General features: G+C 39.7%; 1 protein-coding gene across 2 annotated transcripts in view; it reads right to left on the bottom strand.

The window, feature by feature from the left end:
• The window catches only part of SLC25A17 (solute carrier family 25 member 17), a 50,810-nt gene extending 29,764 nt beyond the window's left edge, over window positions 1-21,046 (bottom strand). The window contains exon 1 of one of the 2 annotated variants that reach the window (XM_030855856.3): window positions 20,415-21,046. In XM_030855856.3, the coding sequence (XP_030711716.1) occupies window positions 20,415-20,465 (51 nt within the window). In that variant the 5' untranslated portion in view covers window positions 20,466-21,046. Of the gene's footprint in view, window positions 1-20,411 lie in introns of both variants that reach the window. The other variant, XM_030855854.3, reaches the window with a different exon arrangement.
• Between the last annotated feature and the right edge of the window lie 4,760 nt (window positions 21,047-25,806).

Raw genomic sequence — 25,806 nt, 5'->3', positions numbered from 1 at the left:
GATGAAATTTTCAGTGAACAAATATACAGAATATTTTTATCTATTGGGATCATTAGTGTTCAAACTTCTGTAGTTATATACTTAAACAGACGTATTTAATTTTCCAGAAGAAATCTCTTTCTCTCTGATATTGAAAAAGAAAATGTAGTGGGTCCCTGGAGATGACAAACTTAGGGATTTACAACCTAGGACACATGTCAAAGACAGCAGGTAAATGGATTTTTAACATTTTACTGGTCAGCTACTGCTCCTATGCTCTCCTCTGATACCCCCAGAAACCAAAAAATCTAGTGATCAAACAGATATGTATTTCTATACTCTCTGCTTAATCAATATATTCACCACAATATAAGAATCATATTGTTCTTTAAAACAGTTCTGTTTGCTTGTGTTTTAAAAAAGAGGGACAGGGCTTCCCTGGTGGTGCAGTGGTTGAGAGTCCGCCTGCTGATGCAGGGGACACGGGTTCATGCCCCGGTCCGGGAAGATCCCACATGCCGCGGAGTGGCTGGGCCCATGAGCCATGGCCGCTGAGCCTGCGCGTCCGGAGCCTGTGCTCCACAAAGGGAGAGGCCACAACAGTGAGAGGCCCGCGTACCACAAAAAAAAAAAAAAAAAAAGAGGGGCAATATCTTTGCTAAAAATTCTATAAATAATTTATCCAAGATAACATGACAAAAATTATGACTGGAAAAAAAAAGAAGCCAACAACCAGTCTTTTCATTCATAAGGCCCTGTGACAGATAAAAACCACAAGTATACAGTTAGGGATAAAATTATATGCATGATATCTCCAGGTGGGTTTATGGTTCTCAACCTAGATGCAGGCCCAGTGGTATATATTCTCAGGCATAAGGTCAAGTTTCAAGCTACTGATAGAATAACAGTAACATACATATTTTTATCATGATAACAATGGGAAACTAGGTCAACTTTATAGATAAGAACAAAAATGTGCTAGGTCTCTTATCTATTTAAATAGATCAGCCTGTTTGACAAGGAAGAACACTGTATTGTCCCATTAGTTACTCTTCGAAACTCAGATTAAATGTTAACACTCTACCAATCAGGTTCCTCTGTGTTCCCACAGCACTTGTTTATGTCTCTTAGAGCACTCATATTGCAGTGAAACCTAACTCTTCCACCGGATTGTAAGAATATCCATTTATCTCTTGGTATACCATAGATTCTTAAATAAATGTTTATTAAATTCACTCTACTTTCAGTTATTTATACAACTTAGATGGCTCCCACATAAATGATCTTTCCTAGTAAGAACTAGATAATACTTAATATTTCAAGAAACACTGGATCTGTAAAGGTTTACAGTCTACAAATCTATTCTTCCGGCACCCTTGCTCCCCTTACAGGCAATTTCCAAGAAAAATGGGGGCTGCAAAGCTGGAGAACGCTTATCAAGGTTATTAAGGCCTTTACTTCCTATCACGTGGTACTAGCACACCTATGCAGAAAAGTCCTGCCTGGAAACTACTTTTTCAAACAATTGGATTACCTCCATCCCTCTTCCCTGTCAGCTTTAAATAGACACCTGAAGTTTCCTAACTTAGAAGACCCTGCCCTACCTACCTTGAAATCTTAAAGTACATTTTACACCAAGATAAAGAGAACAGTCTGTCCAAAGAGCTCAAAGATCTATTACCTCCTCAAGGACTAGCATAAAAAACTCAAATCTGTAAAAATAAAAAACACTTAAAATTGTATTAGTACTGGAAAGACTGGATCCAGATGGTGAACTGAAAACCTACCATTGCCTCCTCCCCATTCCAATCACTAATAATGAGAGAGAAGATTTATATATAAAAGTGTTGTGTAGAAAAACAAAAGGGGTCTGAATGGTGGACCAGAAATTAAAAGGATAGCAGAGTGAGGCTATTCTGAAAGAAGAAATCACAGACCAAAATGCACAGACAATAGCTATGGCAGGCAGAAAAATGGCCCCCTGAAAGATGAACACATTCAAATCCACAGTACTTGTGAACATGTTACATTACATGGCAGGTTGCTAATTGGCTGATCTTAAAATAAGGAGTTTAGTCTGGATTTTCTGAGTGGGTCCTTAAAAGGGTCCTTAAAAGTGGAAGAGTAGGTCTTCCCTGGTGGCACAGTGGTTAAGAATCCGCCTGCCAATGCAGGGGACATGGGTTCGAGCCCTGGTCTGGGAAGATCCCACATGCCATGGAGCAACTAAGCCCATGCGACACAACTATGGAACCTGCGCTCTAGAGCCCGCGAGCCACAACTACTGAGCCCGTGAGCCACAACTACTGAGCCCGCACACCTAGATCCCGTGCCCTGCAACGAGAAGCCACCACAAAGAGAAGCCCACGCACCGCAATGAAGAGTAGCCCCCGCTTGCTGCAACTAGAGAAAGCCCGCGCGCAGCAACCAAGACCCAACACAGCCAAAAAAAATAAAATAAAAAGTGGAAGAGTAGGTGGGAGTGAGGCAACGGAGGACTCAACCCATCATGGCTGGCTTTAAGATGGATAAAGGGGCCACTAGCCAAGGAATGTGGGCAGCCTCTAGAAGCCAGAAAAAGGAAATGGATTTTCTCCTAAGGGCCTCCAGAAAGGAACATGACCCAGTTGACACCTTAATTTTAGCTCAGTGAGCTGTACATCAGACTTCTGACCTACAGATATTAAACTTGTGTTGTTTTAAACCATTCAATCTGGTAACCTGTTACAACAGCAATAGAAAACTAATAAAACAGGATTACTACAAATGGTGGGGACCAGCCCGGGGAAGCAGAAGGGAGCTCTGGGGTGACTTTCTGGTTGACTAGCTGGTACCGTGACAACCACAGCCAAGCAGTCCCCACCCCAGGCAGTGACTGTGAATATGGAAACCTGAACTTGCCTGAGGTAAGCAGAAACGCTGAGACCTAGCCACTGTCACACCTTGCCAGAATGCATGCCACCTTTATACCACAATTCCTGGAAGCCGCCAGCAGTAAACAAGTACAGGCAGGGGGAGGGGCACGCAGTGGCAAGGAAATAAAAAGCTTACTAGTTTTACCCTATTTAAGAAGAGGATATACACATACACACATGAATTTATTCTAGGTTTTGGCAAAAAACCTAAGCTTAAATGTGAGAGTTAAAGATGTAAGGGTGAAATGGGGGTTTCCACTGCCAGCAATATGCTGGCATATACCACACACTACAAAATACCTAGAACTGTTAACTAAAATATAAAATATTTTAAAAATTTAAAAATAAAATATAACACGTACCCTTTAAATGATTAGCTGAACCTCCTTGGGGCCACAAAGAAGAGTAGAAACCCATAGGGTTAAGCAGCCTCCTTGGTGTTCATTGAGAGGATTTTTTTTGCGAGTCTAAGTGATCAAGGGGCTTTGTTATTACTATTTTTTTAACTGAAGTGGAATTCCCATAACATAAAATCGACCACTTGAAAGTATACCATTCAGTGACATTTAGTAAGTACATTCATAATATTGTGTAACCACCACTTGTATCACGTTCCAGAATATTTTCATCACCCCGAAGACAACCCTGTGCCTGTTAAGCAGGCATGCCCCACTTCCCCCTCCACTCGGCCCTGACAACCACTAATCTGCTTTCTGTCTCTACAGATGTACATATTCTGGACATTTCATATAAAAACAATCGTGCAAGATGTGACCTCTTGTGTCTGGCTTCTTTCACTCAGCACAGTGTTTTCAAAGCTTATCCACTTTGTAGTGTGTATCAGTTCTTCTTTCTTTTTTATGGCCGAGTAAAATTCCCTTGTATGTATAATATGACATTTTGTTTATCTATTCAAAATGCTTTGTAATGAGATAGAGGTAATGGTTGCACAACACTGTGAACAGACTAAATACCACTGAACTGTACAATTTAAAATGGTTAATTTTGTTATGTGAGTTACATCTCAATTTTAAAAAAAATTTAATCCTCACAACAACCATATGAGGTAAGTACTATTATTCTCTCCATTTTATAGATGAGGAAAAAGATACTAAGAGGTTTTACAACTTTTCTCAAGTCATACACTTTGCAGGTGGCAGAATCAGTATTTGAACGTAGTCCGTCTGGCTCCAGATTCCATACTTAACAAGTGTTGTAATTAAAACTTAAAAATTTACTAATATAGAACTAAAAATTAGCTTTAAAATAAAGGCAATATAGTAATATGGGACCTACTTTATGTGTCAAAAAAAATTTTTTTTTTATGGACTAGTCTGGTAACCCAGCAGAGAGCCTGGCATAGCATAAGCCCTGAACTTGTTAATAAATGTATGACTGTATCCACCTACATATAAACTTAATATCTATGAGAAAGTGTATTGCAAATGCTAAAGGTAAATTTAGAACATAGCTATTCTGTACATTGGGGATTTGCTATATTTGTCTCCTGACCAAGCAAACACACAGATAGATGACTATTTTCGTAAGCAGCTGTTACCTGAAGGAAAATATTTATTATATATGCAAGTCTTATGCTAAGCTATACAATCATATGATTTTTCAGAATTTGAATTAAATTCCTCTTTTCATAAATACTCAGTGTTGTTTTTTTTCTCTAGGACTGCCTGTTTACTTATATAAAATTAGAAGGCAAAAAATAGTAAGAAGGTAACTACAAGGTACAATACTGTTGTGCCAGAGAGGCATACAAATCAACCCATTATTGTGAGTCCCACAGAATTCTAACCATCTGAGTGGGAGTTCTATTGCTGACAACAATTACAATTTAAAAGACTCTATTTCCAGAGAAACAACCTTCTTGTATCTCACCAAAATCAAACATTTTTAGTCACAACATTCTACCATCCCCTTCTGGCATTTAACCATTTGGTGCTGGGAAAGCAAATGAATTCCTACACCGCACTGGCACCTGGAGCTGGAAAAGCCTTCAGAGATAACCTAGCAGTGCAGACCCTTCCCCTGTGAACTGAGAAGTCTTGGACAGGGTTGTTAAGAGGTCTGCCTAAAGCCAGAGTGGCAGAGGCGGAGTTAGAACCTAGCTCTCTTCAACTCCAAGTTCTACTGTTCACTGTTCTACCTAAGTTCTCAACCTTTTTGCAATCAAGATATAAGTGACTTTTCATTTTTCTCTTCTAATTGTACAAGTATACACAATACAAACACACACACACACACAAAATCCGGGAAATTCTTAACAGGGACTATACAAGGAGAGGAAGGAATTAAAGGTGGCTTCCATTTCTCTTGTGATGCATCTCTGTATAATTATTATTTGTAAACAATAAGTACGTGTTAGTTTTAGTTTTGAAATTAACCATTTTAAATTGTACAGTTCAGTTTAGTTTTGAAAGTTCTTTTTCAAACTTGATTTAAATGCTACTCATTTCCCTCGAGGTATTTTAGCTGTATCTGACAAGTTTCTTTCTTTACAACTCAGTGGTCTTTCATATATCCACAAAGTTGCACAACATTCACCACTACCAACTCCAGAACGTCCGTTGCGGAGCACAGGCTCTGGACGCGCAGGTTCAGCGGCCATGGCCCACGGGCCCAGCCGCTCCACAGCATGTGGGATCTTCCCGGACCGGGGCACGAACCCGTGTCCCCTGCATCGGCAGGCGGACTCTCAACCACTGCGCCACCAGGGAAGCCCCTCCAGAACATTTTTATCACCTTAAAAGAAAATCCATACCCATTAGCAGTCACTCTCCATTCTCTTCCTCCCACACCCTGGCAACCACTAATCTGTTTTCTGTCTCTATTTTGCCTCTTCTGCACATTTCATGTAAATGGAACCAAATAACACATGATCTTTTGTGGCTGGCTTCTTTCAAGGCTCATTCACGGGGACTTCCCTAGTGGTCCAGTGGCTAAGACTCCATGCTCCCAAGGCAGGGGGCCCAGGTTTGATCCCTGGTCAGGGAACTATATCCCACATTCCACAACTAAGAGTCCACATGCCTCAACTAAGGATCCCAACGAAGATCCCACATGTCTCAACTAAGACCCAGCGCAGCCAAATAAATAAATAAATATTTAAAAACAAAAAAACTCATCCATGTTATCAAATCAGAACTTCGTTCTATATTATGGTTGAAAAATATTCTATTATATGGATATACCACATTTTGTTTATCCACTCATCTGTTGATGGATTTGGGTTGTTTCCACTCTTTGGCTTTATGAAAAATGCTGCTATGAACGTTCCTGTAACAAGTTTTTATATGGATGTCTTCAATTCTCTAGGAGTGGAATTGCTTGGTCATATGGTTCTATGTTTGACATTTTGAGGAACTACCAAACTGTTTTCCACAGTGACTACATAATTTTATATTCCCACCAGCAAAACAAGGTTTCAAATTTCTCCATATCCTTTCAACACTTGTCATTACCTGTGCTTTTTGATTATAGCCACCCTAGTGGGTGTGAAATAGCGTCTCATTGTGGTTATGATTTGCATTTCTCTGATAAGTAGTGCCATCCAGCATTTTTTCATGTGTTTATTGGCCACTCATATAACTTCACAGGAGAAACGCCTATTCATATCCCTTGCGCATTTTTTAATTGGGCTATTTGCCTTTCTATTATTGAGTTGTAAGCAGTCTTTACATATTCTGGATACCAGACGCTGTATCAGATAAATGACTTACAAATGTATTCTCCATTCTGCTGTCTTCACTTTCTTGATAGTATCTGAAGCACAAAAAGTTTTAATTTTGATCAAGTCCAATTTACATATTTTTTTATTACTTGTGCTTTTGGCATTATATCTAAGAAACCACTGCCTAATCCAAGGTTGTAAAGATTTATGCCAATGTTTTCATCTAAGAGTTTTGTAGTTTTAGTTCTTACATTTAGGTCCATGGTTCATTTTGAGTAAATTTTTGTGTATGGTGTGAAGTAGGGGTCCAACTTCATTTTGTTGCATGTGGATGTCCAGTTGTCCCTGCACAATTTATTGGAGACTGCTCTTTCCCCATTGATGTTCCTTGGCATCCTTGAACACAAATTTGTAGGTTTATTTTTTGGACTCTCAATTCTGTTGTTGATCTACCTGTCTATCCTTATGCCGGTACCAGTCTCTTGATTACTGTAGCTCTGTACTAAGCTTTGAAATTGGGAAGTATGAGTCCTCCAACTTTTTTTTCAAGATTTTTTTGGCTATTCTGGATCCCTTGCATTTTCATATATACTTTAGGATCATCTTATCAATTTCTGCAAAAAAGCAAACTGGAATTTTGACAGGGAGTACACTGAATCTGTAGATCCTTTTAGGGAGTGTTGCCATCTTGACAATCTTGGCCTCCAATCCACTTATTCAGAGGATGCCTTCCCACTTACTTAGGTATTTTAATTTTTTTCAGTGATGACTTATTTTCAGTATAGCTACAAGTTTTAGTATGCACCATCTGTGCTATCACTCAGTTTTAAATGAATTCTTATTTCCACTATGATTTCTTCTTCTTTAACCCATAGATCATTCAGTAATGTGTTTAATGCTCAAACATATGTTTTATATATATATGTATATATATATTTATATTGTAAAGTTACCTTTTTGTTACTGGTTGCTAGCTTAATTGCACTGTGCTTCAAGCATTCTCTACTATTTCAAAACTTTTTCAAAATTTAAGTTTTGCTTTACAGCCCAGTAAATGGTCAGTCTTCATAACTTTTCCATGTTTGGCTTGAAAATAATGTGTATTTTGCAGTTGTTGGGTACAATGTTCTGTATGTATCTATTAGGTCAAGTTTGTTAAATACATATTCAATCTTCTATATTTTTTCCCTCCTTTTTTGTTCTATCAATTACTGAAGGATATATTAAAATCTACCACTTCGATGACAGGTTGGATATTTCCTCTTAAAGTTTTATTAATTTTTGCTTTAAAGATATTGAGACTATATTATTAGATGAACACAAACTTAAAACTGCTTTATTTTCCTGACATACTGAGCCTTTTTCTCTATGATGTCATTCTCTTGATCTCTAGTAGTGACATTACTGTAGTCTATTTTGTTGTTAACAGTCTATTTTGATGTTAACAGTTTTGGCTTAGTATTTGTCTAGCATGTCTTTTCTCACACTTTTACTTTCAAACTTTCTGTATCCTTTTCTTTTAGACATATCTTTTATAAATAGCATTTTTCCCTTTTGAAAACCAATCTAGCACAATTTCTTTTAACTGAAACACTTAGTTTATTAACATTTATTTGGATTTATAGTTGTCATCTTTTTTATAGCCATGCCATGTGGCTTGTGGGATCTTAGTTCCCCGATCAGGGATCAAACCCAGGCCACAGCAGTGAAAGCTCAGTGTCCTAACCACTGGACTACCAGGGAATTCCCAGTTGTCATCTTATTTTGTGCTATGTGTCATACATGCTCTATGTTGCTTTTTCTGCCCTTTACTGCTTTCTTATTTGACTAGAGTTTCCAATAAATTTTAAGTTATAGTTTCTAATTCTTTTACAAGCTATCTAGTAATTACAACATATATTCCTAACTTATCAATTCTAAAAATATTCATTAGGTTTAGAATTTCTCCAAGTGAGGATCTTGCTAGTGGCAAACTGCTTTTGATGATCTGAAAATGTCTCTATTTCGTGTATGTTTTTAAACTTTTCACTGGACATAGCATTCTAGGTAGGAAGTCATTTTCTCTCAGCAAAATGTAGAAAACATTCCAGTTTCCTGACTACAATCATTGCAAGTGAGAATCAGGTTTCAGCTAAATTATCCTTTAGCTCACTAATTCTACCTTCAGCTGTGTCTATATGGTATAAAAACGCTTGAATTTGAACCCATCACTCAGATTCAACAATGATCAATTCATAGCTATGCATTAAATATTTTAATTTTAAATGTTTATTTGATCAAAGCAGAGCATGCATATACTTTAAAAAGTCATGTAATATAAATGACAAAATAAGTAGTTCCTGCCCATTTTATACAATCTTCCTCCCCAGAGGAAAGTATTTTCTTTTAGCTGTATCTTTTGTCATTTACACATCTCCATATAACTTTAAAATATCCTGGTATCTTTTGATTCATCAATTTTAGATATTATTCACCTTCTATTACGGAGGGTAAGAATTTAGCTCTCATATTCCCCTCTGCTTCTTCTGCCAGCCCTCTAAGAGTTTTGATTTTTGCTTAAATCAATATTTAGTGTTCCCATGACTATCACACAATCAATTTTTAAATTTCAATTATTTTACTTTCCATTTCTAAATATTCTACGTGGTTAATTTTCAAATCTGCTTGGCCAATGTTAGTTTCTTGTTCTTTGCACTTATTTTCCAGCCTTTTATTTTTATACAGACTAAATAGCTTTTTAGATTGTGACTGAGAAGTCCATTTTCTGATTGTTGCTCCTGTCTACTGTACTTGTTCACATTGCCTTGTTTCTCTGTTAGTTTCGTTAATTTGGATTGAGCTGCTCATTTCCCTTAAAATTTTATTTTTGGGCTTTTTTTTAGACCTGATAAAGGTAAGTACCTCTGGAAAGGATTTCTGCCAGGCACTCTGGGGACCCACCAACCTGGAATTGCTCTAAGTTACTCACTTTAGGTTTTCCAATCAAATAGTGAGAATTCAGGCTGCAACCTAAGGGAGGCCCTGTGGCTTCGAAATGTCAGTGGTGATTTCCTCTCTCAAATTAGTGCCAAGGTTGGAGACAGCCGATTTTCCTGGGGAGGAGTAAGTTTATTTCCCATTTACCTTTATAGCGCATTCCTTTGGGATTTCAGGTTTATTCGGTGATCCCCTACTGGACTTATCTTGGACAGAATGGACTCTTTCTTTTCTTCCCTGTATCTCTGTAAGCTACAAATCTAAAGCTCGTGTCTACCTGGCTAAGCAATTCCTACAGGGCAAAGACTGCTCTCCTTGACTCTGGGTCCTGACTTCACTCATTCTCTATTTCTAAAAGTTCCTTACCTTCCTGTCACCTTATTAATGCTTTTAAGAAGTAACTGTTTTGGGCTTCCCTGGTGGCGTAGTGGTTGAGAATCTGCCTGCTAATGCAGGGGACACGGGTTCGAGCCCTGGTCTGGGATGATCCCACATGCCGCAGAGCAACTAAGCCCGTGAGCCACAACTACTGAGCCTGCGTGTCTGGAGCCTGTGCTCCGCAACAAGAGAAGCCGCGATGGTGAGAGGCCCGCGCGCTGCGATCAAGAGTGGCCCCCACTTGCCACAACTAGAGAAAGCCCTCGCACAGAAACGAAGACCCAACACAGCCAAAAATAAATAAATTAATTAATTAAGAAAAAATAAGTAACTGTTTTTTAAAAAATATTTTATACAGATTTTTTTAAATTATAAAGGGAAGTTTAAAGGAGAAAGTTTGATAAGCTCCTTAGAAACAGGAATCCCATTTTAGGTATTTTACAATGGACTGTTGCTAGTCTTAGCAAATAAATATTTAAAAATATTTGTGAGTGTGTTTATTCCTTTGCTATTTATTCTATTTTGTTCTTATTTCATAAGATTGTATACGGGCAGGTTGGTGACATATTCACATTTTGAATCTATTACCCCATAGCATCTACCACCTCTCTTCTGTGTTCCTTGCATATTTAACAATTGAACTAAGAAATTTATTCTTAACTTAATCACCCTGCCTCCAAAAATTTATAAAATTTTGTAGTGTAACAAATAGTAAACAAAAGCAAATCAGAACAAACATAAAATAGCTACCATTTCACCTGGACGTGAAAATTAGGAAAATGACAAAATCAGGGAGAAAAAAACCCCAGAAATCTTAAATTAGGCCCTTTGTACACAAGTGTCTGATTAAAAGACACACCAGAGGCCTTTTAGGGAGCCATCCAAGTAACCTTAAAAGCTTTCAACCTGAAAGACCAGAGCACAAATACAAACACTGCTTTAGCAAAGTACATCTGATTTAAAATACTAAGGCCTTGAATCACTTTGAGTGGTGGCTAGGAAAACGGAGAAGGGATATCTACCAGAAGAACTAAAAAAGAACTATAAAAGAAAGAATCAGGGACTTCCCTGGTGGTCCAATGGCTAGGACTCCATGCTCCCAATGCAGGGGGCCCGGGTTCGACCCCTGGTCAGGGAGCTCGATCCTACATGTCAGAACTAAAAGATCCCGCATGCCACAACTAAAAGATCCCGCATGCCACAACTAAAAGATCCTGCACCAGCAACGAAGATCCCGCGAGCTGCAACTACGACCCAGCGCAGCCAAATAAATATGCAGTCAATAAATATCCAGTCTACCTTTTTTTTTTTTTTCAGTCCACCTTTTAATCTGGCTGTGACACAAACCCACGTGGTATGGAACTGAAGCACCCAACACCACAAAGTCAGAAGGAAGCAGTAGGGCAAACTTGGTCAAGGCTTGGTTCTGCAAGCGTGTGCCATCTTATGGGAATGACAGACAGGGACACACATAAATATAGAAGCAGAGTATCACACCCTTTAAGTACGAACAATGACGGCCTACTAACCAAATTCAACCATTCTCAAAATGCTACTTCACCCCTGAAGGATGAAAAATAATCCAAAAAAATGCAATGCTAGTTCCAAAGTCAATTTCCAGAGGAGTCCAGAAATGGTGGTTGAGTCACAGGAGCACAACTGAAATCAGTGTACAGCATCTCCTGATGGAGTATATGGCATTACTGGACAGAAGATTATTTTTAAAAGAAATCAACTAAAATACACTGTCAGTGGTAGATCTGGAGCTAATGAAATTCCAAAGATGAAAGCCACTTATTGTGGCTTTCACATTCAAAAATGTTATTCACCTAATCAGAGTTAATGTAAGTCTTTCCCCTGATACAACAAACAAGCTAACTCTCATACCCATTCAAAGATATACAAGTTAAACAAAAGGCTTAATAGATAACACACCTGAGTGCCCAACGGAAAAAGCATTGGCTCTGGAATAAAATAAACTGGGGTTCTGGTCCCAGCTACAGTACATACTGTACAATAAATTACTTCAAATCTCCATGCCTCAATCTCCCCATTTGTAATTTGGGGACCAATAAAAAATGTGGAGGTTGCTGTGAGAAGTGAGAATTAACTTATGGAAAGACCCAGCATCATTTCAAGTACACAGTTGGCATTCAACAAATGTTGCTTCCTATATATCCTTTTTACAGCATTTTTTAGCAGTGGGGCTCAATATTAATCAGGGTCCTAAAATTAGCAACCGTTATTTACACTCCTTCCAAAAGAGCAACTGTCATTTAGTAAAAAATAAAGGGACTTCCCTGGTGGTACAGTGGTTAAGAATCCACCTGCCAATGCACGGGACACGGGTTCGAGCCCTGGTCCGGGTAGATTCCCACACGCCGCGGAGCAACTAAGCCCGTGTGCCGCAACTAATGAGCCTGCGCTCTAGAGCCAGTGAGCCACAACTACTGAGCCTGCGCTCTAGAGCCCGCGAGCCACAACTACTGAGCACGTGTGTCACAACTACTGAAGCCCACGCACCTAGAGCCCGTGCTCCACAACAAGAGAAGCCACCACAGTGAGAAGCCCGCATCCCGCAACAAAGAGTAGTCCCCGCTCGTCACAACTGGAGAAAGCCTATGCGCAGCAACGAAGACCCAATGCAGCCAAAAATAAATAAATTAATTTTTTTTTAAAAAGAATAACTGCTCTTTCAGAAGGAGCTTCAAGAAGGTAGGAGGGTCAACAGTGTAAAATACTACAAAGAAGTCGAATCAAATAAGAATGGAAAAAGAGTCAGTAGACTAAGTCAGCAGAAAGTCAGTGATGGCCTATGGAAGAGCAGTTCCAGCAATCAGAGTAGGATGAGGAGGAGAGGCAGGAAGTACAGAATAGTCATTAAATAAACTTAGCATAAAGGGAAGGAGAATGAGCGGCACCTAAGAAGGCAGTGTGTAGACCCGATTGGTATGGTTTTATTACAGGTCAGGGCTGAAGGGAAAAACCATGGAAAAAGATTAAAGCTATGGGAAAGAAGTGAAAATGAATGGAGCAAAGTCCCAAAAGATAACTGTGGGTAGTGTAAGTTGGGCGGGGGCGGCGGAATCAAGATAGCAGAGACCACCCACATCTGTTTTTCCTGAGATCAGCACAATGTAGGAAATACTGGGTACAATTGCAGTTGATTCTGTAATAGAAAAAACAGAAACATTAGAAAGCTCATCCCAAGTAGCCTCTATTTTATCTAGAGCAAAAGCCGAGATCATCTGTTACAAGTGAATGGATACAGTTGACTATACAAGATGAGAGAAAATTTCAATTCCACTGAATTTCTAAAATTGGGTACAAATACTGTATTTTCAAGAATATCTCTGAGGGGCTTCCCTGGTGGCACAGTGGTTGAGAGTCCGCCTGCCGATGCAGGGGACACGGGTTCGTGCCCCGGTTCGGGAAGATCCCACATGCCACAGAGCGGCTGGGCCCGTGAGCCATGGCCACTGAACCTGCGCGTCCGGAGCCTGTGCTCCGCAACGGGAGAGGCCACAACAGTGAGAGGCCCGCGTACCGCAAAAAAAAAAAAAAAAATCTCTGAAAAAGAAACGAATGATTATGGCCTTACTACACTATTACAGGTATTGCAATAGGTACTCCACAAGCGTTACCACATTGGCTTCTCAAGAGAACCCAGTAAGTAAAGTGTTATTGTTTTCATTTTACAGCTCAGAAAACTCAGGTTCAGAAAGAAAACATAAATGACCCAAGATGACACAGATAGTTACGTCTTACTCCAAATCCCTTTTTCAGCTATTCTACCATATTTGTTCCTTTAAAAAGATTAAGTCATATAAATACCATATGATAGCTCTGATATGTGGAATCTAAAATATGGCACAAATGAACTTATCTACAAAACTGAAACAGACTCACAAACACAGAGAATAGGTTTGTGGTTGCCAAGGGGGAGCAGGGAAGGGAGAGGGATGGGCTGGGAATTTGGGGTTGGTAGATGCAAACTATTACATTTAGAATGGATAAACTACAAGGTCCTACTGTATAGCACAGCAAACTATATGCAGTCTCCTGGGATAGACCATAATGGAAAGGAATATTTAAAAAAGAACGTCTCTATGTGTATAACTGAGTCACTCTGCTGTACAGCAGAGATTGGCACAGCATTGTAAACCAACTCTACTTCAATAAAAAAAATTAAGTCATAGACTACTCAGGCACAAAGCAAATTAAAGTTAGAAAAATAATTCCAATCAAGACTACATAAGAACCTTTAAGATGAAGAGAACTGAACTGAAATGACCCTATTAGCTAAAAAGTTTATTGGGGTGAGGGGGGGAGATGAACAGGCAGAGCACAGAGGATTTTTAGGGCAGTGAAAATAGTCCATATAATAATGTAATTGTGGATACATGTCATTATAAAATTTATCCAAACCCACAGAATGTACAATACCAAGAATGAATCCTAATATAAACTATGGACTTTGGGTGATTATGATGTTCCAATGTAGGTTCATCATTTGTAACAAATGTACCACTCTGGTGGGGGATACTGATAATGAGGGAGGCTGTGCATTGGCCAAAGGGGAGTGCTGGGGGGGCCCAGAGGATACACGGGAAATCTCTGTACCTTCCTCTCAATTTTGCTGTGAACCTAAAATTGCTCTAAAAAACTAAGTCTTGAAAAAAAGTTTATCAAGATATCAAGATATATTTTAGATGAGTAGTGAGGCAAAGAAGTCCTAAAGATTAAAAGCTATATAAGAATTCAATCATAATTTAGTGGAAGCCTAAATGAAATAAAACAGCAAGAAGTAAAGACAATGAAGACTTTTCCTAATTACCTCCTTTGAAGGTTTCTAAACCAAAGTAATACAACGCCCTCAGATGTATACTAACCTAAGTTAATTCTATGAGAATCTGACTAGATTCAAACTATGGGTCTGGATGAGCCAGCTGTGGAAAAGAAAACCCTTCCAAAAAGAACTTAACATTTAACTTGTTCGATACGTGGTTTAAAGTGCTTCTGATGAACAATTAATGTCCAAGTGCCTCCAGTTTGATTATACATGTATATATGTAATATTTAATGTCACTTTTTTCTGAAAATCTAAAGATATTCAGGGGCTAGTTTTGAATTAAACAAAGGGATGGGGAAAAGAGACAAGAAGTATGAAGGAACAGGCAGCTAGGCATAGCAACAGAAGAGTAGCAGAGAAGGGAGACCTGGGTTCTTGCCCCAGGCCTGTGACCAAATAACTTACTGGTAATCTTGGCAAAAACACTTAACATACCTGTTTCCATTTTCTTGTCTCTATATGAGAATAAAGATACTTGTCTAAGAGCCTCGGAAACAACCCTATGAAGTGAGTACTATTATCTTCCCCAGTTTATAGATGAGGAAACTGAGGCAAGAGAGGTTGAGAGACATGCCCAAGGTCACACATGTGATAAGTGGCAAAACTGGGACTTGAACTCAGGCAGTCTGGTTTCAGAGGCCATACTTTTAACCACTTGTTACATTGCCTACCTATCAAAGTTGTTAACAGATGTGAGAAGATAGGGAATTCTATAAGTATTAAATATTATTATTAAATCTAATATTAAATTAACTAACTCAAACAAGTTAGGATGCATAGAAAATTAGAAAACATAGTTGTGGACAAAAACATTAATGGCTTTCACTTATTGGGCCCCTATTATGTGTCAGATAGTATAAAAGCTGTTTTAATTAAGTTATTTTATTAATATTCACAGAACCCTGTGAGGTTGTTGGCATTTAACAAATTAGAATCAGAGTTAACTAAACTGAATCTGAAAATTTAGGTTTTTGTTTCTAATCTATAAATCAATGAGTAACATTAGGAAAGTCACTTAACCAAGCAATCCCATAGTTTCTTCATAATGGGGTGCTGGGAGGTCACATTAACATCTATACTAAATATTTACCACAGTGAAAAGCTAGAAACAACGCAAATGTCCATAAATTATGGGATACCCATATGATAGAATATTTTATACTAAAAAGCCAATGATTTTTCAAGTCTTTTTAACAACATGATATAGTGGATATCTGATGTTTTTGGCCACACAGCAACATTCCCTTTTCCTGATTTTCTTTACCTCTTCCCACTGTGCACAGTCTTGGTAATATGTCAACGTTGGGGGCTTCCCATTATCTTCACAGGGGCAGCCCACCACTTCTTCCTAGATACCACCAGGGGTCTTATCCACACCACCACTATACACCTAAGAAGAGCTTCCTGAAGACAGGGACTTTTCCACTGATAACCTTTATATCCAGAAGGCCTTGTACAGAAAATCAACAAGTTCTACTTGGTTTCTACTTCTAAAAGGCAGGTAGTGAGTCTATATGGTAGAAAGTCCACTGTAATGTTAAGTGTATGAGTATGAGCTACAGAGTCAGATAGTTGGGCCTAATTTTCTCTTTTGATACCAACTGGAGAAAAGTGCTCTGAATAAGCCTTCTTACACAGTTCTAAGGAGAGGTATGTCTGGGATTTGAGTCACAGCACAATAATAGGTAGAGTGGAAGGAGAAAGAACTCTTTCATATTTCTGTATGACTTGAATTTTTTAATGGTCAGCATTTATTCAATGAAATGTAATTCTTTTAAAACAAATTATGCAATTAAAATTTAAAAAACAATTTTTAAATTAACAATAGGGAAAAAAGAAGACCCCTGAAAGTTACTGATTAATAATTATCATTACAATTCCAAAGTCTGTTTTGGCATCTAAACCCCCTAGACAATTCCAACCAATCTTACTTTTCAAATTCTAGACTAATAAAATCTCTTTTAATTACAAATGTACACTTCTACAAATAAAATCTATCTTTGGAAGCTAATCTGAGAACCCAAAATATAAAATTATAAACCTAATTATACTCAAAATTTTGAGAAGTATTTACATGCGAGGCCATTAATTGTATCAGACAATAGTCATCAACTGGAGATAAAGCATTCTCCTGAAACAGCACAATTCTGATTTTCAAATACTTGAGATTATCTGCACTTATACCAAAGTGAAGCATAAAACACTCAAAATCACTAATCTGTTTAATTTTTAAAGTGTGTGTGTGTGTGTGTGTGTGTGTGTGTGTGTGCACACATAACACCACACTTGGGGTGAGAAAGTGTAGGACCTGGAAAGAAGTGAATAAGCAAACATGAAACATGTCAACTCAAAAAGGTTGTAGGGGCTTCCCTGGTGGCGTAGTGGTTGAGAGTCCGCCTGCTGATGCAGGCGACACGGGTTCGTGCCCCGGTCCGGGAAGATCCCACATGCCGCAGAGCGGCTGGGCCCGTGACCATGGCCGCTGGGCCTGCGCGTCCGGAGCCTGTGCTCCGCAAGAGGAGAGGACACAACAGTGAGAGGCCCGCGTACCGCAAAAAAAAAAAAAAGGTTGTAAATCAACATCTTAAACAATGACCCAACAATCTTTTGGCGAGAAGCCACAACTAATTACTCCAGGCAACTCTGGAGTTTATACCAAATCCTGAAGTTTATGCCAGGATTCCGACCCAGGCTGCCTAGCTCAAGTCAGACATTCAAATGCTCTTAACTACTGTGCTCTCCTGGATCATCTCAAAGCTTTGGTTGAACATCATGGTAAAGGCATTTAATTAAACATGAGCCATTCATTACCACAGTACTATACCATTAAAAGCAATGCCATTTTTCTCGTCAAACGTCTCATCAAATGTAGTGACATTTTGTGGTGAAATTGTTTTCCTTTGGTAGCAACCAGAAGAAAGCCGGGTCCATGTTGTGTGGTTTATCCTTAACTCAAAAATTTGCAAAAAGAGTTTGAGAACCACTCTTTGGCATGAAAATTCAAAAGAATAACAAAACACAATGCAATTTCTCATTTAGACATGTGCCAGGAACAGTACTGCCCCGAGGGAAGCAAGAGAAAAAAAATTATTTTTACAAAAGTATATCTATTAGATAATCTAACATAGCTTATGGGAGAAAGAAAAACCACTGCAAATTCAGGATGCATAATTTCAAGCAGAACTTTTAACAAGAGAAAAATAGGCAACAAGGAGAGAAAAAAAAATAGAAATGTCTTTGCAGCTTAAATAGAGATAGTATCACCTCTACCCCCAATCACTGTCTATAGCAGGGCTCAGAAAACTAAGACCAAGGGCCAACTTGATGCACTGACTGGTTTCATAAATAAGATTTTATTGGAACACAGCTCTGCCCATTCATTTACGTATTGTCAATGGCTGCTTTCAAACTACCATGGCAGGGTTAAGCAGCTTCACCAGAGACGATACACCTATATATTTACCATCTGCCTCCTTAAAGCAAAAGTTTGCCAACACTATTTTCTTTCATAAAACTTAAAACTATCTAAAATTATTTATTTTTTGATTTACTCAATTATTGTCTGACTTCCCCACTGGAATGCAAACTTCATGAAGAAAAAGACTTTGTTCTCCACTATACTTCTAGCACCTAGAACTGTGCATGGCACGTAAAAAGCACTCAGTAAAGATGTTGAATGAATGGCATTTATTGAGAGAAAGGAGAACAAACATTTCCCATCTTCCCATTTTCTCTTTGTTGCACTATTCTCCCCCCTAATACACCAAAACAAGTCCTCTCAATTAACCACTGGATTTATCATGTTGATAAATCTAATGGTTAATTCTCAGTCCTCATCTTATCTGACTCACCAGCAGCACCTGACCCAGTTGGTCTACACCCTTCTCCATGTGACTCTCAGAACACCACATTCTCTTAGTTTTCATCCTACCCTAGTGGCCCTTCCTTAGTCTCCTTTGCTGGTGCTCTCATTTCCCCAACCTCTTAATGTTGGCATGTTTCAAGGCTAAGTCTTTGAGACTTTTCTCTCAGTCCACACTCATTTCTTTGTTAGCTCATCTAGTCTCATAACTATTCTTAGGCATTTCAAACTTAACTAGTCAAAATCCAAAACCATTCTCATCTTTCCCCCAAAAGCTGCTCCTTTACAGTCTTCACCATCTCAGTAAATGGGAATATCATCCTTCCAGTTGCTCAAGACCCAAACTCTTGGGAGTCAACCAACTCGCATCGTGTTACACCCAACATCCAATCTACCATCAAACCCTGGTGGTTCTATCTCAAAATATATTCCAGGTTCATGATCACTTCTCACAACCTCACTGCTACCATCTTAGTCCCTTGACAGTTTCCCTGCTTCCACCCTTGCTCCCATACAGTCTACTCTCAACAGAGCAGCCAGGGTGATCACGTTTAAAATGTACATCTGCAAGTTGCTGCATGCTCAAAAGAACTTGTTCTAATAGCTAGTCAGCTGTCTTTCACACTCAGAGTTAAAATTCTTACACAATTTGGTCTCCTGAAACCATTTTGCCTCTTTGTTCCCTCCATGCCAGACACACAGGCCTCCAATGCCTATCCTAGAGCATATCAAACAAGCTTCCATTTCAGCGCCTTTACACTGGCTGAAAGCTTGATCTAACTGAATGAACCAGGACTCCTGAATCAGGCACTTCCATCAACTATTGTGTCATCTAATTCACGTAACAACTCTGTGAGGTAGGTGTCAATACCCCCACTTTACAGATTAGGAAAGTGAGGTTTACAGGCCACCCATCTAACAAGTGACGAGTTGGGGTTCAACTCCCATTAGCCTACACAGAACATGAGCTCTCAGTGCACTTTTGGGGGCCTAGGAGAAGGGGACTCAGTCAGTGATATTCCTCTGAAGTCCCAGTGACTCCACGTGCGTGTTGACAGCTAGAGAAGGATGTGAGAAAGGGCAGGCAAAGAGACAGGACGAGAACCACAGGGGAAGTTACTCAAACCAAGAGTGGAAAGTTTCAAGGAAAAGGGAGTGGTGTCAAATGGAAGCGAGAAATCCAGGAGCCCAAGCACCAAGCACATTCCTCATAGTAAACCACATATGTGGTAGACAGCGACTCTGATCTTGATTTAATTGAAAAAAGAAAGTATCTTCTCCTGCCAATGATATTGGCCAGAGATATCCCTGCTAGGTACTGCCACTTGTCTGCAGCAAGTGTGTGAAAATAGGCTGTAGTTAAGAATGTGATTCAGCAACACAGCTTCACACCTAGGTTTTCCTCTGGCCCAGTCAGACAAAGTTTGGGCGTGCGGTGGGGTGGGTTTAGGGGGACGACTGCCCTTTAAATTTCAGAAGGCAAAGAAAACGGCAATGAGCTTCTTCCTGACTCCCTGTGGCGGTGTGGGATCACCGCTGCCTACATCCCAGATATTCTGTAAGAGGTCAAAGCGGTAGCCAGGGGCGGAGGGTGAGTGTCGGGCCTCGCCCCAAATTCTTCCAGCAACATTTCGCCTATGCTCCATTCCTCTATGTCCCAGTCACGATACGATCTGCTTCTCATCCCCACCCCCCAGCCATATCCCGGTCTGGCCCCAGAAAAGCCCCACACCCCGCAGTGGCCCGGGCATACAGATCCCGCCTCACCACGGCTCCCGCCACGGCGTGGACCAGGCTTTCGTAGGACAGCACGGAAGCCATAGGTGCGGTTCCCGCAGACCTGGCCACAGTTTTCTCGCAGGAGCCGCAAACAGGCGGTAACAAGCGCCGGAGCCCCGAGCGGCAACGTCACCAGCTCCAACCCCTCAGGCCCACCTCCTCCAGAACTACTTCCGGGTCGCACGGCGCCCGCCCAGTCTCCCGGCCGTCGGCCGCCGGGGAAGGAAGAGGGAAAGACGGGACTGGGAACGCCCCTTGGCTCTGATTGGCCCCCGGGCCTTGCGCGGGGCGGGGCAGCACTGTGCTGCCCCTATCACGCGGAGCGGTGGGTCGGGCCGAAATTCAGTACGGGATGGGTCAGCTTCGACTTCCGCTACGTTCTCGGGACCTGGCCAGTCGTACTTCACACCTACTGCAACGCTGGAGACTTCAGAAAACCTGGACAGCCTCATTTTTCTCCACTTCTCTCCATAAGACAAGATGGAGACAAGCAAGATGGGGGACTCATCTTCCTGTTTCTCTTTTGAGACTTTACTCGTATTTGCTCTCGCTAGTATTTTTAGTCACATTTTGGTCAAGAGGAAATAAATGTTGATTGGGCAAGGTTCTCCCCTCTGAAAAACCCTGGTGGGAGGAGAACTTGAGCTTCAGGAAATCAAAATGATCAGATGGAGGTGGGGACAAACTAGTAGGCACCCAGGAAAATCATTTGACCTCTTGGTTTCCTCCTTTGTGGAATGACAAGTGTTCATACCGTGAGGATTAGAAAAGTTAATTTACGTAGACGTACTTTATAAAATACCGAAAAAATTTACCATGTTACAAAGCGAAAACCCAAACTACACAGTAGAAAAATCACATTCTAGCCCTCACCCACAATTACTCGAGCACCATAGCTTTGTGCGTCTGCCTGTTTCAGTACCAGTAAGTTTACTTTTATAATATCTTTGCTGATAGTCCTTGACTGCTTGCTACAGCCAGGCCCAGTGCTTTACGCCCTTTATCACATTTACTCCCAGGAAAGGGCCCCAACAATGTTTACCTGGTCATGTTTTCACAAAACTTGCATAAAATATTTTAAATGCTATTGGTTAAGATTCCTTTCCACTTAAACTCCCTTTCATTTACAGTGGTGCTACAGTGACGACAGCTAAGTTAAAAGCAAGTTTGGGCACACAGTTGGATTTAGAGATATTTATATGTATTAATACAGGTTACTGCTAGACATCCTATGTTAGGAATCGCTTCCAGGAATGCTCCCACCACTCCCTAAGGTCATGACATGAGGTGCAGGTCCAAAAGTCAAATGAAGATAGGATTCTGGCAGTGGAACACAAAAGCTTGTCCGCTGTAAAATTTAACCAGAGGACTCAGTTCTCACAGACTCCTACTTAAATTGGAAGCTCTCTCAAGAAAAAACTGGACTATGTAGCATACAGATTTATAAACACTTTACAAATACTTTCCCTTTATGATGGTGATTGAACACAGTATTTTTCAGAATTACCATTTGTCGGGTATGACCTAGAGCAGACAGCACGTCTATCTGTGTGAAATCTTTTGCATCCCAGCTATCAAAAAATATTTTGATCAAGATGGAATTATCTATTCTATTGAAAACACAAAAGTCATATAATCAGAGTAGGCAGCAGAAAATGTAGCAATTCCATAGGTATATCATTTATTAAATGGAACTATCTCTATAGTTGTGATGCTTGAGATATTTCCAATTTCTAAAAGTAACATTTTGCTCATTCTAAACATTCACTTTCACATCTCAGTATTCCTAATTATATACTGTTTTTCTTAAAGAGGGCTCCCTGAATTATATAAGCACTAAGTCCCACACTACATAAACGATATACTAAAAATTTAGCATCATTCTGTTCACAACCATACCATCATTACAAAATAGTTAAAAATAACCTAGCCATAACTGATTACCTTCCTATTTGTTTATACACTGCCATATGGTCAGGTTACTTACACCGCAACCTGAAAATATCCTCGTGATCTGCGAGTGAACTACTTAAGGACATCCTGATTATATACCAGATACCTAGAATTTCATAGCACTTACACATGAGTTTATGCTAATTCTATTTACCTCCTTACTACTCTGGTTCCACCTAATACTTAGAATCCAGTTTTAAAACTTTTGCCAACAAGACATGCCTTACTCAGTTTAGATTTGACTTCTTGAAGTTTACCAGCTATCCTTAACTATATTTTCCTATGTACTTTAGGCGACGTGCCCCCAAATATATGCACTCCAAAGTATGCTTTATTGGTTATAAATATTGGTACATACTAATTTTTTAAAATTACGGCACCAAACTTTTTTTTTTTTAGATGTTGTGGGTAGGAGTTTATTAATTAATTTTTGCTGTGTTGGGTCTTCGTTTCTGTGCGAGGGCTTTCTCTAGTTATGGCAAGCGGGGGCCACTCGTCATCGCTGTGCGTGGGCCTCTCACCATCGCAGCCTCTCTTGTTGCGGAGCACAGGCTCCAGACGTGCAGGTTCAGTAGCTGTGGCTCACGGGCCTAGCTGCTCGGTGGCATGTGGGATCCTCCCAGACCAGGGCTCGAACCCGTGTCCCCTGCATTAGCAGGCAGATTCTCAACCACTGCGCCACCAGGGAAGCCCGGCACCAAACTTTTTAAAACTAATTATTTCTTGTCCCTCTAATTGGGCCCATCACAAGCGGACTAACAGCACAATTATGCCATCAGACTTCTACTAGGAAAAACCCCTGTGGAGGTGCATTGTCAGCACCAATGATATGATATGCCTTATTTAACTAATGCCCTTCAAATGTACATTTAGTTTTCAATTTCTTAAATGAACAGTTCTGCAAGAAGCAACCTAGTACACAGAGGGGAGGCAGCAGAGCATAGAATTTAGGAACAAGACATTTGAAGCCACACGCCTGATGAGAATCTCAGCTCCACAAATCAACTATGTTATCTTGGACAATGTACATAAGTGCTTCAGTTTCCTCATCTATATAAAATGGGGAGGAGTACTCACCCTTGTGGTCATTACCAGAATCAAGTCAATACTTGCAGAATAAAAGTGCTTGGCACAGATTACTACTCACCTGATGTATGTGCCTACTTGGGTGCATTAATTTTAGATACGAGCAAATCTCTAAAATACTGCTTCTCCCTTATCCCATTAGGCCAGTATTTCCTAGTGTGGCAGATTGCTAGTTGTTACTCTGGGTCTTTTCTCCATTTCTCTGTAGTAGTAATTATTTTTGTTGGGCACATGACCACACAGCTATGGAATATTTTCTGGGTTTACTTGGAGCTAAATATTGTCTCAAGACAAAACAAAAATGACCAATGGGATATGAGGACAGAATGTTACTTCCATGGATTAGCATCAGTATCTCAGCATACACTTCCCTGGTGCCTTCTCCAGTTTTTTGGGGCTAGATGAGCACCAGAGTAAGCATCTTTGAACAGAGCAATGGAAGCTCCCTTCTAAATACGGCACAAGTGCTTACCTCTGAACTGCGACCTGAAGAAATGTAAAGCTCTATTTTACTTAAGCTAATGTATTTTTAGGGGTCCTTGTTAACACTGTATAATCTAAAGTCTACTGTGCTTAGTAAATACCTTAGGATTAGTGATATAGAGACATAAAAGAAATGGAACATGTGCCGAAAAAAAGGGGAGTGGTGGTGGGAAGAGTCAATATCCAGTCTGAAGCCACACTTTATTTTTAACGTAGCTAGAAATATCCAATAACTCTCTCTCTCTCTATATATATATATATATTTATTTATTTTAATAATGATGCCATTGATCACTGTGAATCAGCCAGGAACAAAGATCGCCATGTGTTTTTCTTTTTTTTTTTAAACCCCTCATTTATATATATATGTGTATATATATATATATATATATATATATTTATTTATTTATTTATTTTTTGGCGGTACGCAGGCCTCTCACTGTTGTGGCCTCTCCCGTTGCGGAGCACAGGCTCCAGACGCGCAGGCTCAGCGGCCATGGCTCACGGGCCCAGCCGCTCCACGGCATGTGGGATTTTCCTGAACCGGGGCACAAACCCGCATCTCCTGCATCAGCAGGCGGACTCTCAACCACTGGGCCACCAGGGAAGCCCCTAACTATATATTTTTAAGCAGAAAAAAGGTCCTTTAGTTTTCCTTCTTATAGCATCATTGGCACAAGAACAGAACATTTCTGGTTTAGAAATGATGTTCAGTTTCTACAAAAATGAAGATGTACTTTGTATTAACTTAAAAGTCTAAAAAGCACAGGATACATTTTCAGACCAATTTTACTTTTACCCACGTATGGTAATATGTGCAATGTTAGAATGTACTTAGGTAATGTGTAAATCAAATGAAAAATCCAGAAGCAGCTGGTCCTGAATTACAGCACACACTGGAAATTTTGAGAAAGGAGAACACATATTAACAAAAAGAACACCAGCAAGCTCACACTCAAGTTTATATGCTGAGTATTTTTAAAGGGTTTAAAAAGCATAATCAGCATACAGCTTTTTCTCACTTAACAGATGCATTTCTATTTGCTTGCATACAGCAAAGGGTAAAAACTTGAATCAACTTACTTATGATTTCAGAAATGTATTCCATGGAATTTACTTCACCACTTCTACCACTGATTCTTCAAATAAGCAAAGTACAGAGGGTCTCATCCCCTGAAACTGCTTTTAAACTAGCACTTTACATTGAAAAATAAGTAGAAACCTAGCAATTCCTGGTACAGTGCCTAGACTTAGCTTCATTTAATATAAGAATTGGATGTACAACAAAAAATTTATCATTTTCTTTATCCTTGGAGGACAGGGAAGGAATAAGGAGAGGTGGGGACATGGCTGTAGTATTTAAGAGCTGAATAGAACAATGCATCTTTCACAATGCTGAGAACTCCACAAAGAAGAATCACCATGAATCTCATCAATTTTTTTAGTTCATGCTGGATTAGGAATTTAGATGCCCCTCTTTGTGTATCAATTAATTCAAACTTCTCCCAAAATTAATACTACAAGATAAACTCTAACTGCAATAGGTATTTCCTAAGTAGGAGACCAAACACCAAAGGGAATCCCTTCTTCCAACATCTTTTGGTTATGTTAAGATCTCACCAAAGAGGAAATCTAACACTTAAATATGAAATCTCTTGGCCAAGTAAGAAACTACAGCTATTATGGGTATTACCCTACATTGCCACTATTTGTATTACATATTAAATTAAACCCAGCGTTAAATATGCCTGCATAATTATGCTGTGAATGATGATAGCAGTGATGACGCTAGTGAAAAAGCATCATCTTTACCCCAAGAAGAGTAGGATGAAAAAAATGTGAAAACAAGAGAAAGTAGACA

Source organism: Globicephala melas, chromosome 10 (assembly GCF_963455315.2).
Source record: "Globicephala melas chromosome 10, mGloMel1.2, whole genome shotgun sequence".
Taxonomy (NCBI): Eukaryota; Metazoa; Chordata; class Mammalia; order Artiodactyla; family Delphinidae; genus Globicephala; species Globicephala melas.
Note: the sequence above shows the minus strand (reverse complement) of the source record. Positions and strands in the feature narration are given on the sequence as shown.